We start from the raw sequence: 16913 nt of genomic DNA, 5'->3' as shown, positions 1-16913 counted from the left end.
AATTGCTCAGCTCTTTATTTTTTCCAAGATACATAGCAAAAAGGGAATTTCTGTTTATGTTCTCACAAAGTGACTGGCTAAATAATTCCAGATGATGGAATGTTCTTCTGTCCTTAAAGTAAAACAAAACCTTAGCCTTCACCACTCTCTAAATGATATTAAAATTATGATAAGAAATCTTTATTATTCAGAAAGCAGTTAATAAGAACATGGAGTTGGAAAAATAACCCTAACTTTGAGCATATGTCCATGTGCAATACAGTCTTAGCTGTATGTTAATATGGTTTTTCTTTGGGATGTCTTCTATTTTTCCCTCAAGTTTTTAGGTTAACAGCTGTAGCAGTTTTAGGTAACAGCTGTGACAAGCTTTAATATGTTATGTCTCTATGAAATCCTGGAAACTAGTTACATGGAAAAGAAACTAAGCCATTGCACACAAAATGTACTTCCCATATCTCAGTGAATTCTGAAAAAAATATGAAGTAGCAATTTTCATCCACCGTTAGGCCATATATATTTGTAGCAAATTTTCAGCTTGAAAAGATGAAGTCATGTTTGCAACCTTTTCTTTACAGGATGCTGTAAAGAGAGAGGATTTAGGCTTGCTTTTTGTTAGCTTGGCAGATGAACTGTCTACCACAGTTTTTGCATGAAAAGAAAGTGAGGATAAAACAGTTGAAATAGAAGAAAAATATTTCTCTGTGACATTATTGCTTTTAATAAAAAAGTATATTTTCCGAATGAAACAAAATGTCATTGTAATGATGATTTATGATCACAATTGTACTTGGTTCTGTTTTTTGGACAGAACTATAGACTGGAAACTACTTATGCCAATCCTGATAGCATGTGCTATCTAGGATTTTATCATTTCAGACAGCATTTCAAAAGGAATGCAATTTTTAACTTAAAAATAATAATAATAATGCTAAGTTCAAGTGAAGTGCCATTGGGCTTCACAACATCAGCTAGAAATTGAAAATATCATGCCAACATACCTCATCATGGTGATGTGAGTGAAAATATTTTTTATTTTTTTGCAGAATCAAAAATCCACACCCTAACTTCCATGTGTTTAAACGTCCCTCTCAGACTTTTTCTTCCATATATGTTATATATATATAGCATATATGCTGGAAAAATGTCTTTGCATGCTTCTCATAGGTACGTCAGGAGATAAACCTACCCATTGTACCGGTATGTCTTTTAACAACAGTAACCAATTATTTCACAAGAGATGGATCATATTTACAATGGTTTTCTCTCTTTTTTCTTATAAATATATGATACTTTTTACTTCTTTCAAAGTATTGTTACAAAAACCTGCTACATTTCTTTGTTACTGAAGTATCAGGGCAATTTTAAAAGGTTGTGGAAGTGTTAATACTTTTTGTACTGTGCTTATCCTGAAGAAGGTACAGCTATGTTCCTTTTCTCACACTTCCCTGTGTCTTTCCAGCTTTCTCAGAGTGTTTTCATGAGGCAGACTCTGTGTCATCCAATTATTTCCTGAATAAAACTAGGGAGATAAGCCTTTGAAAACTGAGCCAGGACTTGCAGATTTCTCTCACTGTATTAAATCATACTGATCAAAACCATGGGAAGATATAGAAGCACAGAATTAACAGTGGGACAGAGAGAATGGGAAATGGGGATCCCTGGGTGTAATATCACATGAAATGAGACCGTCTAATATCAAGTAAATTTATTTGGACAGAGAGGGAATTACTGGGTGTGTAATAATGATTAACTATGTTGGAGGGAGACCTTGCCAAGCAGCATGTTTTGGTCAGCCTCTTTATAAAAAAGAATAGGAATCTAGGTAAAAGGTTAAACATGGAGAAAATAATAGTGCATCCCTCCTCCTGTTAGCTCATCGTTGGGCATCATCTGCATGAACTGGAGTAGCACAGTTCACTTCAGGGAGGGAGTCTGTCCCAGCTCCCATGACCAAGAGATTTCTCTCCTATGCTGCTAAAATGTTTGGACGAATATTTATTGACATGAATGAGGCTGTGCATGAATGTATCTGAGATCCTAAGTGTTTAGTGTTGTTTGTTTGAGTTCTTTATATTGCAAAGACACAGTAAGGTTTTTAATGCCCCATTTGCTGAGGAAAACATATCAGGTCATATGTCACTCTGGGGGAAAAAAAATGTCATTTAAATCAACAGTCACATAATTCTTCCTTTCCTACTTAAGCACATGGATAATATCCTGAAACAACAACAACAACAACAACAACAACATAACAAAAACAACAACAAAAACCTCTAATACACAGAGCATCTTTGTCTGTCTAACACACAGAGCATCCCTAATAACATTTCTTCTCAGCATGAGACTTTGGATATCACATCAGCACCATCCCAACTTGGATGAACCCTGGAAGTGTTTGTCAGTGCTAGGCACTCCTCTCACAGAGGTGCTGGAGGAGGCTATAAAGCAATATACAAATCATCGAGCACTCTGGTGGGGAGGCTGTTTGGGAGATGAGTATCAGCCGGTTTAGAGGACTGCCAGCAAACCAGAAAACAGTTTTCAAAGAGGCTTGTATAAGGCAATAAGGGCACACATCAGCTCTTTAAATACCCAAGAGGCTCTGGGAGTATTTCTCTGTGAGTAGGGAACTGTTTTATCTTAAGTTTCTTCAGAAAGTCTTTGCACTTTTAACTGTACTGATGAGTATCCTTTGACTATCCTTCATCGGGCTGTGTTTAGATAGATAATTCACAGCTCTTTCAAGTTATATCTGTTTGTAGTGAAAGTGAAATTAATCACCCAGTTGTGACTAAGGAACTTCTGACAAGGATCAAGGGACTGTGAAGAAGCAGCGGATGAAGATATTCTCCTTCCCCTGCTGGCACAAAGTTCCGGGCAGCATTTCAGGGGCTGTCCTGTACCTGTTTCCTGGGGAATCTCCTGATCTCCAACATGAACCAGAAATCCACATGACTGGGTAGATAGCCATATGTCTCCACCTGAACATATTTTTTCCCAACTGATAGCTGGGATAGTACTTATGGAATAATCAATGTATTTTTCAGATGCTGCTCTTTAATTAGCGGAGAGGAGACTGACACCGAGCAAGTGCTGCCTGACAAGTAAGCAAGCAAAGCCTGTCCATGTGTGTGCATGGGAGTTCAGTACTCAGAGGGCAGGGCAGCCAGAGGCCTGGGTAGTTCCTCATGCAGTGCAGGCTGGGGCTCAGCAATTCCCTGGGGGACCACTTGGCTCATGCCTTGGCTGGGACCTTCAGCATCCCTCCACCCTGGAGGTGTCCCTTGTACAGCCAGGCAGCCCCCAGAGCCCCAGCTCAACCTGCCTCCAGCCTTTCCATGGCCTGACATTCCCGTCTGCCAGGCTGAAAGCAGCCAAGCTTTGCACTTCTTTGACACTTTGAGTGGATACAGATTTCAATTTGCAGAAATTTCTGATGTATTACTAATCACCAGTTTTGAGGGGAACTCTATAGGGTCATCACCAAGTGGAAAAGAATGGTATTGCACCACTTGTGATGTTAAAAGTCAAAAGGTTCTCCCTGAAACGATAGAACAATGCTAAAAATAACAAGGCCTTGACATCTCCTTCTTTAATAACATATTCTCGACCTTCTGTGGGGATGATGCTCACTCTGAGCAGGTATTTTGGCTAGCAAAGGTCCTGAGCGCCTTAATATTATTTACGTCTTTTTTCTCCAGAGATCTTTTTCCTCAGGATTGTGATTTATGCTGCTTTTATTCCAGCTGTGCAGAAGATTCTTTGATGGATTACAATCTCATCAGACTCCAACTTGAGAAGAAGAATGACAGCTCAGACACTTAAACCAGACTTTTCACCGTCCTGGAAAGGAACTGGCTTTCAGAATTTGGAGGGTTTTTGATGCTCTACCTCCCTCTGCTGTTACCAGCGAGAAGTTCCACGACAATGGGAAATCATGTACTGGCGGCTTCGATTTCCATGCTCTCGCTGCTGGTGATGGTGGGAGACACGGACAGTAAAACAGACGGGTCCTTCCTGATGGACTCCGACCCCAGCCGCTGTATGAGGCACCACTACGTGGACTCCATCAGCCACCCCCTCTACAAGTGCAGCTCCAAGGTAAGGCTTCACATCCTCACAGTACGATGCTGCCAGGGAAGAGTTGTTAAAACGAGTCCTTCTGCGTGATTTTCTCGGTGTAAATTCCTACCTACCAGAATCTAGCAGCAGAGACGTGCAGTTGTGAAGACATCTTGTGTGTACAAAAGACCTGGGACTGGAGGTAAAGGCTCTTGACTCGCTTTTCACCTTTTCAAAGGGAGAAATTCACAATTCACAAGTTTACATGCAGTAAGCTACGAGATTCAAAGGAGCACATTTGGGATCTCAGCTGATGGTCCCAAGGAGATGGGCTAGTTTGGATGTTTAGATCACCCCGTCCTTCAAGAACATTGCTTATTTTCTCCCTGCCCACCCCCTTTTCAAAGCCTTTATTTCATGGAGAATGACACCTGGATGGTAACAGTAGGGCTTAGGAGCAGACAGAAATACGAGGTTAACTTTCATTGGGGATTCCAAGCCTGGAAAGTTTTGTGTCAAAATGTAGCCTACAGCCATTTATTTCATTGTGTGGAGAAAAAGAATTGGGAGAAACAATGGCAAAATCCTTGCTGGTCCCTTTTGTCTTGTCCTAATTTGTTCTGTCTGAATTAGAACAGTGTACATTCAAATGACTGGGCCACTCCTCTGTCCCATGGGAAGGGACTTTGCGTCAGGCACTCACATCCCAGGACTAAGGAGAGGGAAGGACTGCTAGCTCCAGTGCTTTTGCCAGCCCTGTGTTGGGTAAGAGAGGGATGGGAGGCTGGTGTGTGACAGGATTTATCTCAGGAGGGGTGCCTGCCTGGTGGCAAAGCTCAGCAGCAGGGATCCTGGGAGAATTTACAAGGAGAGAGGATCCAGAGTTGAGATGGATGCAGTGCTGGCTGCAGACACCCCCAGATGCCTTCGAGTGCAGGAGGAGTTCCTTGCTTCCCATAATCAGTGCAGGGGCGAGGGAACACCACAGGTAGCTACAAATCATAAAAGCTAAAATAAACCACAGAGAGGAGTGTCCACCGAAAATAAGACGTGCTAGGTGCTCTGTGCATCAGACAGCTGCTGCCTTGGCCAAACCTCTGCAGCCAGGCTCATCCTGTGCCTGCTCAGCAGAGAGGGGCTGACAGCCTCAAAAAAACTGGGCACAGGGAGCCTGCTCTGCTCGGGCTGCCTTACACTGTTCTCTCAGCTGTGCTCTCTGCCTGCTTTTGCATAACCATGCCTGATTCACAGCAGTGGGAGCCCAGAGACTTTTGCCCTACTTCTTCTGAATCCAAACAGTAAAATCAAGCATTACTTGAGATTCAGCAGAGGTCTTTTGATTTGCTTTTAGGCTGGACTAGAACTCCCTGACATCTGGGAGACATATAGCATCAACACAGAGAACTGCAGAGGTGCATCTCTTTGTGCAATATTGATTTTATTGCAGTCGACTTCAGCAAGAGGCAAAAGTGACAAAGTGTTGGTGTGTGGGTGGTTTTCATTTACAGGTATCTGTGTGCCAGCAGTCCTCCCCTCTCTGCACTTTTCTGATCACCTGTTAGACCTAAAACGGAGAAGGAAGGAAGGAAGGAAGGAAGGAAGGAAGGAAGGAAGGAAGGAAGGAAGGAAGGAAGGAAGGAAGGAAGGAAGGAAGGAAGGAAGGAAGGAAGGAAGGAAGGAAGGAAGGAAGGAAGGAAGGAAGGAAGGAAGGAAGGAAGGAAGGAAGGAAGGAAGGAAGGAAGGAAGGAAGGAAGGAAGGAAGGAAGGAAGGAAGGAAGGAAGGAAGGAAGGAAGGAAGCCTATTAACAAGTCATTTTTTTTAGCATCCCCAAAGTCAGAGAAAAGTGACAAAATAATCAGGCCTTTAGGAGTGGGGCTGATGGAAATGAGAACACAGAACACATTGTAATGAAAACCATATAATTTCACAAATGAGCTTTGAGGAAAAAAAGCTGTTGACATAAACATTCACATTCTGGCTGAAAAAGTCAGTGATTCTTTTCAAATCAAGCCTTTAATGGAAATTATGTTTGACAATATTATTACATATTTTGGCTTCCCAAATACCACAACAATTTCAAGAACACTTCTATAACAATACTGTGAATTGTATGGACTTTCTCATTAAGTGGAAAATGAAAACAGTTTCCATACAAAGTGAAATATTTCCTAGAAAACTCTCTGAATTCAAGCTCTTTTTAATCCTGTTTGGGTTTTTTTGTTGTTGTTTTCAGGGGATTTTTGTTTGCTTTTTTTGTTTTCTTTCTATTTTGTTTGTTTGGTTTTTTGCTTGGTTTTGGTTTGTTTTTAAGGTCTTGGGGATCTGAATAATTCTGGTAGACATAAGGCTTCTGTTCCGGATATAGTAGCATATAAATATAAAGGAATATCAGACATGCTAATTAAAACTAGATACAATGCCAGTTTATATATATATATATATATATATATATATGGCAATAAAATGTAACCAAGACAAAAAAAGAAAGTTTTGTCAGAGTAGCTGTGGGAATTGTAGTACCTCTTGTTTCCACGAAGTTTCCATTGTGGAAGTTTGGACACTGTCAAGCAGAGACTTTGCCCTTTTTTGGGATGATAGACTGGTTTCACTCAGATATCTTTCTCACTCCATATGTTTTCCCTTTTGGTGCAGCGTAGAGTTACAGAAGTTAAAAGTGGCTTCAGAAATTGCAAGACATATTATGTTTGCTGTCTGTCCTGGTTGAAAAAGGATTATGTCCACTGGGGTTCTCTGTGGAGGCTGCCAATTGTACCCACACGGGAAGTAGTTTTGTTAAACATCCAGCCAATATAATTTAATCATTGAAATCCCTTTTGCTTATGGCCTCAGACAGGCGATGAATGCAGTTTTCCAAATCCTTTAGAAACATAGCCTGTTATAGTAAAAAAACATCCAAAAGAAACACAAAAGAGGGATGGAAGAAGGCCATTTGTTCCAGAAAAGCAGTGTTTTCCTTTGTCTTCAAGGAAATGTTTGTATCAACTCATGAGATACTGCCTTTCCTGACTATACTGGATTTACCCTGGCCTCTGACATGGAGACCCACTGGTCTCCATCAGTGTGCTGGGTTTCCTCACTGCTCTCAGAGCCTCCCAAATTCCAGTTTTGGCTGTCACAAGTGCTTCATGCAGATGTGCCAGAAGTGTGCTACCACTGACAGTCTCTCACTAAAGAATCCAGCCCAGGGAGACACAGAGCAGATGGAGAAAGATTTAGCAGATGTTTAGAGACATTAACTCCAGAGGTAGCTCAGGAGATTTTCAGTAATGCCTGCTTGCAGCCAAGCCACGGGAACTGTGTGAAAATCTGTTCTCAGGCACCTCAGCCCTTCTGCTTTTGGGCTTCAGCTTGTTGCTGAAGGTGCAGAAAAGAGGACTACAAATAAACTCCTAGTAACAAACCAGTTCATAGCTTCACAGATTTCCAGAATACAGCACAAAAAATAAGAGTCAAATGTTGCCTCAGATTCAGGTTGCTCTCTTTTGTATCTATGAGGCCACTGACTTTAAATAATAATGATAATGATAATGATAATGATAATGATAATGATAATGATAATGATAATGATAATGATAATGATAATGATATTCTTCCCTAGCTGCTCATAGGCCCACGTGGTTCCCTTGTTGTAGGACACTGCTTCTGGATCCAGCCTTGCAAGGTGACATGCACAAACCCACGTGTGCAGGGGCCAAGGGGAGCCAAGAAGTGTCAGGTTATAAAATACCCACATGCTTTTACTATATATACACACCCACTGTATCATTGTGCTATGCCATCATAGCATTACTAATTATTTAGGTGATAATTTCTATTGCACTATAGTACACTAAGCAATAAGCAGCAATTGATTAAAAGGCAAAGCACATGCTATTCCCAGCTCATTTGCACACCTGCCAAAATCCACTGGTGCTGTTCTGGATTTATGAAGGGGAAGGTAAATTTTGGTTAGGACTTTAGGTAGCCCAGAAGGTTAGAAAGCTATGAAAATGGGAAATTTTATTTTTTTTTAGCCTGAAAGTTCAACTTCATAACCTTGGGTTTGTGCCAATGGTAAGAGCTTACACTACTATCCAAAAACAAGGCATGAAACCAACACTGTGTGATTCTACATTATATAAATACTGACCTTAATCTTATGAAAAACTAAGTAGCCAGCAAAATCGCAGACTAAAATTAGAGCCTTCACAGATTAAAACAAGTTTTTAAAGACAAGGCTTAGAAATTATAAATTGTAAATTATAATTAGGAATCAAAATTTAGAAATTAGAAATAGAGTGGCACATTGACTAAATATCAGCTGGGTTTGCATTAGGAAGCCAGCTGTTTATGAGAAATGTATTGAGACAGAGATATTGGCACATCAGATAATTCTACCCTATAATTACTCTGGATAACTCTTCTCTAGTCCTGCCAGTTTCTTGAGGGCATGTTTTATTTTTATTGGCATTTCTGAAAGTACCTGCAGAGACAGGAGCAGAAGTGTGTAATAAAAATTCTTGGGGTAACAGTACCAGAAACCTTTTTTCTGGAAAGTGATTTTTCCAGCTCCAGAAGCATCAACCATCAGAAGTCAGCCCCACCATACAGCAGTGTGTCCTGTCACATTTGGGCTGAAATCATAGAATTGATACCCTGAACTTCCCAAAAAGCAATTTCTGGCTGTTGTACCACTCCTGAGGAGAGTTCAACTCTGTTGTCTTTGAAGCCTTCAAACAGTTGTCAGAGGCTGTTGGATTGCTCTTCATTCCCAAAATTTATTGATGATCTCCAAGGTCTGTTCCAAGCTGGTTAATTCTGTGATTCTGTGATTTAGCCAAACATTTGGGAGCAACCTGTGACAGAGAGTGCACAGTCTGGTGAACTGATCAAAGCAGGGGACCTAACAAGAGCTGTCAAGATGCTGGGAAGGAAATTACTGGGTTAAATGTCCCAATGTTCCCCTTTCCTTTGCAATACAGGCAGGATTAGATAGCTGCATAGTCTAATTAGGTTCCTCCACCAGCTGCCTGCCTGGGAAGTGAGGTTTGTTTACCAAGGGGGAAAAAAAGTGGATCTTTATCTGAGTTATGGGGTGACAGCACTGCAATAATTGTCCCTTTCATGTTCTCTATACACTAAAGACTCTGCTATTAAGGAGCTTGGTGTAGCTGATAGCTCAGGTGTGACTCAACAATACACTGAAATTTCCCTCCCACCTTATTATTACAAACAGCTGAAGTTAATTTATGTATGAATATGCACTACCACAGGAAGGCGAATTTATGTTACAAATTTATTTTATTAAATTTATGCTACAAATCTTAAGGCACGACAGATTTGTCAGAAAGCAATAAAAGACCATCTCTAAGAAGCGAGATGGTACCAAGAACAGATCATCAGCTCATGAAGACATCTTCTTTGTGACCTGTGTTGACTGGAAGTGTAGTTGTTAATATATTAATACGTTTTCAAGCAAAACATTTAGCAGGCATGTGCTCTTGGAAGAGTAATTTTTAAGCACTGTACAATGGACAATAAGAACCTTTCCTGTGGACATAGATAAGACAATGCTGGCATTTCCTACTTGATTCAGGAATATTCTCTCTCTCTTTTATCTCACCTTTCCTTACAACCCTGACTAAAGAGAAAATGAAACATTCAATGTACCTGCCTGCATAACTTAAAGATTTGCAGCCAGTTGAGCTTGTATAATGAAAGAAGGCCAAAAAGGTTTAACACTGTAAAGATTTGCTGCCACATTTGTAGTTTTTCTTTCAGATTTTCTGGAAAAAAACCATGAGATATGTGTAGCATGGTTAAAATGTAATATTCTCCCTTGGTTATAGGAAAAATTTAAAACTGTTTTACTACCTTCTTCAGATGATATAATAAGCTGATATTGAAGTTTATATTGGTTAAACAAAATTAGCTGACATGGATTTAATATTTCCGTCCCCATGAAAGTAGAGGAGTCTGTTCAAACTTGCACAACACCCGTTATCAAGGTGGTAACAGCTGTTTCTAACACATCATTTGCTGAGCTTTAGAGGATCCTCTCCAAGATTTATGTAGTGCTTAATGTTGTATCTCTGCTCAAGGGGTTGTTGGGAGTAGATGGCTGCTCATGGATTTTCCTTCCTTAGTGCCTCCAGTTGTGCAGGTTACCTTGTTCTGGTCACAGCTCACATTTGAACTCCGAAGAAGAAACCTGGAGCTGCACTGCTTTTTGAAAATCTCACCAGGGAATCTTCATGTTTGGCGACCAGTTCAAGTTTTTCACTGCCTTATGCTATACAGTGCATTTTATATAGATACAACTGATGCAATGATATATAGATGTGTATCTATATACACATATAATTGCAAATACATGTTCAAGGTCATCTTTGTCAAAGGAATGAGATAGAAACATACTTCTTTAAAGCAATAAACTGAGCATCTTTATATTTCTACTTCACACGTTCATATATCTAAACTTGAGACATGAGAACCAGCTCTGTTGAACAGTGGTGTGTACACTCAAAACACTGGTAAATACCCAACCAAAGAATCAGCCTGACTGATGATTCAAGAGCTTGACTGCCGTGGATCTGGACTCAGCACACTGCAGTTGCAGTGACAGTGTCTGGAAAGCAGGGATGGCTGTGATCATTTGGAGCCCTAAGGTCAGTCCAGGTCCTGCAGTCTTTGGTGTCAGTGACAGGTATTAGTGGCACCACCTATTAGTGGCTAATCTTCCTTTTTCCTCCTGCCTTCAGTCAGAGTCGAGATTGAAAGCATGAGAGACAGGATTTTCGTGTTTGGACTCAGTTGTTTATTAATCCTTATCTATAGTATAATGAGTTCTTCAGCACTTCTAGCTAACAAGCTAAAAGCTAGAAAATGTCGGTGGATCTAGCTAGTTACAAGGTCTTTTAAAGGCTAATTATCCAATTAAAAACTAACTTTTATATTATTTATACTTTTGACCCAATGACCAAACACCTGTGACCTGCACCGCAGATTTTCCATCCAACCAAAAACTACTACCTGAAACCAAGAAGAAGAAGAAGAATGAACAAGAAGGAAGAAAAGACTGCCCTAGAATGTCCATTTTGTCCCATACCTATTACCATATTCTAAAACTCCAAATTCCAAACCCTTCACCATGTGAAATTACACACTTCTATTCAAACTACACACCAGTGATTCCAACTCCATCACTAATTTTTGGAAGCCTTCTCCAAGGCCTCAAGTCAAAAGCAGTGTTCTCCAGGGGGTCAGTGCCAGAAAGCAGAGAAAGCAGAGAAAGCTCAAAACTCCCAGGCTTCAGGGTTCCAACACCGGGGATTTCAGGGGTAAATTTTGCTTTTCCTCGTGCCCACGTTATCTCCTGTGACGCAGCCCAGGGCAGAGCAGGGTGTGGGGCTGGGATGCGGTGACACAACCCCAGCGGGGCCGGGAGGAGGCCGAGAGCAGGCCACGCTTCCTAACGCTGTGTTTGCCTTGGCAGATGGTGCTGCTGGCTCGCTGCGAAGGCCGCTGCAGCCAGACGTCGCGCTCGGAGCCCCTGGTTTCCTTCAGCACCGTCCTGAAGCAGCCATTCCGCTCCAGCTGCCACTGCTGCCGCCCCCAGACCTCCAAGCTGAAGGCCATGAGGCTGCGCTGCTCGGGGGGCATGCGGCTCACGGCCACCTACCGCTACATCCTCTCCTGCCACTGCGAGGAGTGCAGCTCCTAGGGCACGGCCAGAGGGGGACCAGGGGTGCTGCTGGCGGGGAAAGACTCCCAAGGGACAATCCAAGGTCAGGCCGGTGCTCCCAGCACAGGATTGCGGCGAGGACACGACTAACCGGGCTGGATTGAATCTGGGAGCAGAAGCACAAAATATCATGGGTTGTTGGATGGTGCTGGTTGGTTTGGCAGCGTTGGCTGTGACAAAAGTGTGAGGACTTGTTTTTAAGAAGCCTTTCTTTTTTTCTGAAAGGATATTTTTGAGAGTTTCTTCTTTTTCAGACTCAGCTCTGACTACAGAGAGGTGCTTTTACTTTAGGCAGCAGGGGAACAGAGAAGAAGGTCAGCCAGATGACGACACTGCAGTCTGGAAACTGACATTTGGACAGAGGATGGGCATCAGTTCCGACAGACAACCTCTTAACCTAGCAATTTATTCTCGGTTTTCTAGTTATATTGGCCTTCAAAGCAAACTGTGCTGTTGGCAAGGGTCGTCTGTTACTGACCTAGTGGCCAAATGCTGGATAACTTTAAATGTGGTTTAGCAGAAATTACAAATAAACCATTGAAAAGTGAACTGGATATGAAATGCCATGCTTGGAATACCCAGCCTAGCTGAAACAATTATTTGCACCATGTGTCATCAGAGTTCAGTGGCTGAGCAACTCTTGGGAAGGGAAAGGTCATGAGACTCACTATTCCCTTCTAAAAGCCCAGAAATGTGACACATCACATCTGTCACAAAAGCCATTATTCAAAAGCTACAAACTAATCAAATATTAAAATACCACATACTAGATGGAGTAATTTCTTAATTTGAGTAGAGCTGTTGATGTGCAGAACCAGAGACACCAAAATGATGACTATACCTAGGACTTATTTTCATCTACAGTTCTTAGGCCATTAAGCAAGTACCATTTTGCCTTTTAAAGACAAGCAACCTCCAGATCCTAAATCTCAAAACAACAGGGGATCCAAAGTTTGGGAATAGTATTTGGTATTTGCTGAGAAATTCTGTTCCTCCTTCATTAATATGAGTTTTTAGGAAGGTTCAGTCACAGTTTATTGTGACTTCAAGGGAACGACGTAACTGTTTTTATCTCATATTAAAATTCTTATGTTCTTAAGTCGCAGCATACGCAGTCTGTGCTGTTCACAGAAACCTGACTGAACTGTTGTTTTGGTAGAAGTCATGAGGGTTTTGAGAGCATCTTTGCTGTGTGAGGATTCAGCGTCAGTACACCCATGAGCACAGTCCCACAGTTACTGTCTGGGATAGACTGGATTGGCTCCCAAGCACAGCAATGTCTGGCAGGGTCCCATGGCAAGGAGGGGAAGTCCTTTCCAAGAACAGAGTTCAGCTCATCTGTTCAGCTCCAGCCAGCTGATTTGCAGCAGATGCCACACTCGAGGACACGCACTGCTGTGTGTGACAGGGAACCCCCAAGGTCTGACAGGGACCCCAGCAACAGGAGTTACTGTGCCTGCTCAGGCAAAGCCTAATGTGAATGTGTGGGATGTGAATGCAGAGGTGACAGACAGTGCCCTTGCAAGCCAAACCCTGGAGTAGGATGGCAGTCAGCAGTGGAAAGACGTGGGGACAGGTATGACCACAGACACCACTCAGAGAGGCTTGTGACACATGGGAAGAGCTCTGTCTTCTGGAGGTGACTTGGAGATGGTCAGTTTTCAAAGAAAGAGCTGTGAGCAAACTGAAGGGTGAATCCAACCCCCAGAAGTGGAGGGGCTCAGATTGAAATGTCAGAACTGGGAGTGATGAGCCCCAGTGAGCTCATTAGACACCATGTGTTGTCCCAGGACCGTCAGTCATTCCTTTCACATCTGATACACGGTCTGAACATCAAAGACCCAGTCCAGGGAGCATGAACTGGGCATTATCACCAGACTACTTTATATGAAAGATCATATGTGCATCCCTTTTTCACTCTCTTTCAACCTCCAGCATCTAAAGATCTCATTATCCAAAAAAGCACCACCCCCTACTGTTAATTATATATAGCAAATTCCAGTCCTTATTCAAAACGTCAGCAATACCTTTGATAGCCAAATAACTACACTGCAAAATATGCATGACCTCTAAGAGTGAGTACAGACACTGCTGCACACCAGCAGTACAATGCAGCTATCTAAGGAAGGGGAATGTTTGAGGGATAATTGCTATATCCAGCATCACCTCCCCTTGGGCCCTGCTGCTACTGGTCTCCTTTACCAGTGCAAAATGGGGGGGGCTGTGACACAAAATCTGGGGGCTGCAAGTGGCTAAAAGGGTTGGATGGGACCTGGCAGAACAGCATGGCACTGATCATGGTCCTCAGGTAAGAAGAGACAGTAGGGTTCAGCAAAGACCATGCCTGAGCCAATTTTTACAAAAAAGAGAGTATCTGTAGTGAGACGAGAGCTTGGCTGGTATTTTTACCCACATTCCCCTCACTAACACAGACCCAGAACTGTAACTGCACAAATCAGCCTCACAAAAGAAATTTGTGTTTCAACAAAAGCTTTTTTCCCCCTTTCCCCCTGCCCCATTCCTTCTACTTTTCCTCAGTTCCTCTGATGAAATCATCTCCTTGTGACCTTAAAGGCTGATGCCAGGCATAAATGTTGAGTTGAATTCAACATCATCCAATTGAACTGTTGAGTTGAACAAACACATGGAAGGAGTATAACCAAAATTATAAATGGCAAAACAAAACAGTTGTAAATATCTACAACTTGATATTAAACAATGAATTGAACTTCCAAATTCTTTTGGCTTGGTTAGACAATCTTCATACTAACATTTAAGAAAAGGAGAAGCTATTCTTCATAACCAAATTCCCCAAAGTCAATTATGAATCCGTATTTTGATACTTTTTTTGGTCAGTATTTTAGGAAACTCAGTTCTGAATGAAGCACACAAGCTACCTCAGTTAAATTCAGATGGTGTATTGAAGCAAACAAAAATGAGGCTTCAGGTAAAAATTACAGCATCTAGGTCATGGTGAGAAAGAGTCTAAATGGTGTTTGGAGATGATCTGGCTTCCTGATTTCTTAGTCACACATTACTCTGGATACTAAAGCTCTGTTTTTCAAGTCAGACTACTGTGTAAGTGCTTCTTAAATTGAACAACAATGTCCAGCTTTCCAGATAATGTGGGGCTTGTTCTTTCCTAGAGCATCCTCTTGCTGGGATTTGAATGAGAAGGCTTTGTCCCTTTTTTTCCTCTCACTGTACCTCACCCTTCAGGCACCATCCTCCCCCACAGAAAGGCTGCTTGAGCTGTGATCATCCTGTGGTTTGCTCAGGATGAAGTGATACAGATTTCCATTGTCACCTCCCTATGCCCTCCTCTCTTTTGATTAAGTTTCTGAAATGAGCTTGGCTTATTTGTGAAAGTCACCTGTCCTAGCAGTGTTGGGGTTATGCTTCAGCTGGATTGACTGTAGTCATGGTGTCTGTGAAAAGGAGAGATTTCCTCAAACCCTTGGTGTTTGATTAGTCTTTCAGTGCCCCAGTGTCCTGGTTTAGGACAAAGTTGGGAGAAAATTTCCAAAGGGCAACCCCCCAGAAGCAAACCTGAGTGGCCCCTTCCCCAGCTGGTTTGGGAAGAAATTTCCTCAGAGAGAAGTGGAAAAAACCTGTTTATTCAACAGGCACAACACTGCCCAGCACCAAAAAAAACCCCAAACCAATACTGAACAACAAAACCTCTCAGTGCTCTGAAGAGATGACAAATCCAGAAAGTCTCTCTCCTGTGGTGGTAGCTCGGCTCAGTCTGTTCTCTGTTCTCAGTCCCTCCGGTCCTGGAAAATGCCGAGGCCAGGCCCCGGTGGCTGCAGGTTCAAGCTCCTGGTGCTCCCCCAGGTCCCCAGTCCAGAGCAGGTTCCAATAATTCCAGGAAAAAAAAGGAAAAAAAAACTTTCCGGGGAACTTCTCTGCTTCAGTTAGTCAGAAACTAACAAGAAGCAAAGGAGAGCTCTCTCTGCTGTCCACCACGGCGACACAGTCCAGGAGGAGGAGAGGATGGAACTGCTGTCTCTGTGCTTTGAAAACAACTGCCTCAGACATTCCACTGCTTCTCCTCCCCCTCCTTCACTCTGAAATCCAGCCTTAAAGGTACAAAACTTATTTCTGGGCTAAACAGACAAATGGGGATACAATTCAACATGACAAAGTCACCCCAGGACACCCAGGAAAGCCAAGACCCTTGGGCCCAACCAGGCTGGCAGTGTCCTGTTATGGAGACTCTTCTCAAAACAGTCCTGCTGTGCCAGAGGATGCTTTGGCTGACTTGTTCAGGGTCACACATCAAACATAAAAAACCTCCTTCTACATCTCCAGCATTCACCCACTATCAGTGATTGGCAGCACCCATGAAAGACTCACATTAACAGTTTATGGAATAATATTCTATTAATAAAACAGTACAGGTTGAGGTTCAAGGATTGCAGGTGATCATATCTGACTGCAAAACCTATTCAAACAATATATTACACCAGAGCTTCAGTGGTGTCCTTTGCTTGTAAGAAAAGCCTTACAGTGGCCCCACAGCTGGTGCCTATCAGAAATAATCTGTGATTTGCTAGAATGAAAGAGCCCATGATGTAGCAAATTTTAATTATTTTGCTCCCGGTTTCAAAGCCACTACACTGGTTCAACCTTTATAAGAATCATTAAATTAAATAACTCACTGCTTTCTTGGAGATATCCCCTCTCACCTTGCCTGCTGACATTGAAGAACTTTTGCAAAGAGTTCCTGAGCCTGGCTGTCTCCCAGTGGCCTTTATTAGAGCTTTTGTAAGCTGTTGTCACAGGGCTCATGCAGTAAAGGAGAGGTAAAACTCACTGGCATCCATGGTACACCCCAGCCTGTGGTGGGCTTTCATGTAAGTCTTAGTTTAAACCTGTTCACCAAATCCTTCCAGACCTACCACAAAGCCCTGAAGCTCAGGCAGGACTGTGTGACTTGCAGGCAGAATGTTTTTGTGAAAGAGGGGGGAAAAAAAAGAGGAGAGGTTACTCTCTCATAGGAACAGTCTGATGCTTTGCTGCTCTGTGTGTCTAAACTCAGTTCTTAGTCCCTGATGTGAGAAAAAGAGAAGCCCCTGAGCTCCCTCCTGTGGGCGAGTGTTT

General features: G+C 42.4%; 1 protein-coding gene across 8 annotated transcripts in view; it reads left to right on the top strand.

Moving 5' to 3' along the window:
• Positions 1 to 12356, top strand: part of NDP (norrin cystine knot growth factor NDP) — a 42856-nt gene extending 30500 nt beyond the window's left edge. For all 8 annotated transcript variants that reach the window (XM_088160400.1, XM_088160399.1, XM_088160398.1 and 5 more), the window contains 3 exons: positions 3048 to 3104; positions 3747 to 4101; positions 11559 to 12356. In XM_088160400.1, the coding sequence (XP_088016526.1) occupies positions 3883 to 4101; positions 11559 to 11786 (447 nt within the window). In that variant the 5' untranslated portion in view covers positions 3048 to 3104; positions 3747 to 3882 and the 3' untranslated portion in view covers positions 11787 to 12356. The remainder of the gene's footprint in view (positions 1 to 3047; positions 3105 to 3746; positions 4102 to 11558) is intronic.
• Positions 12357 to 16913: the final 4557 nt, after the last annotated feature.

This window comes from Sturnus vulgaris, chromosome 2 (genome assembly GCF_052056855.1).
Source record: "Sturnus vulgaris isolate bStuVul1 chromosome 2, bStuVul1.hap1, whole genome shotgun sequence".
Classification (NCBI taxonomy): domain Eukaryota; kingdom Metazoa; phylum Chordata; class Aves; order Passeriformes; family Sturnidae; genus Sturnus; species Sturnus vulgaris.
This window is presented reverse-complemented; position numbering and strand designations above follow the sequence as displayed.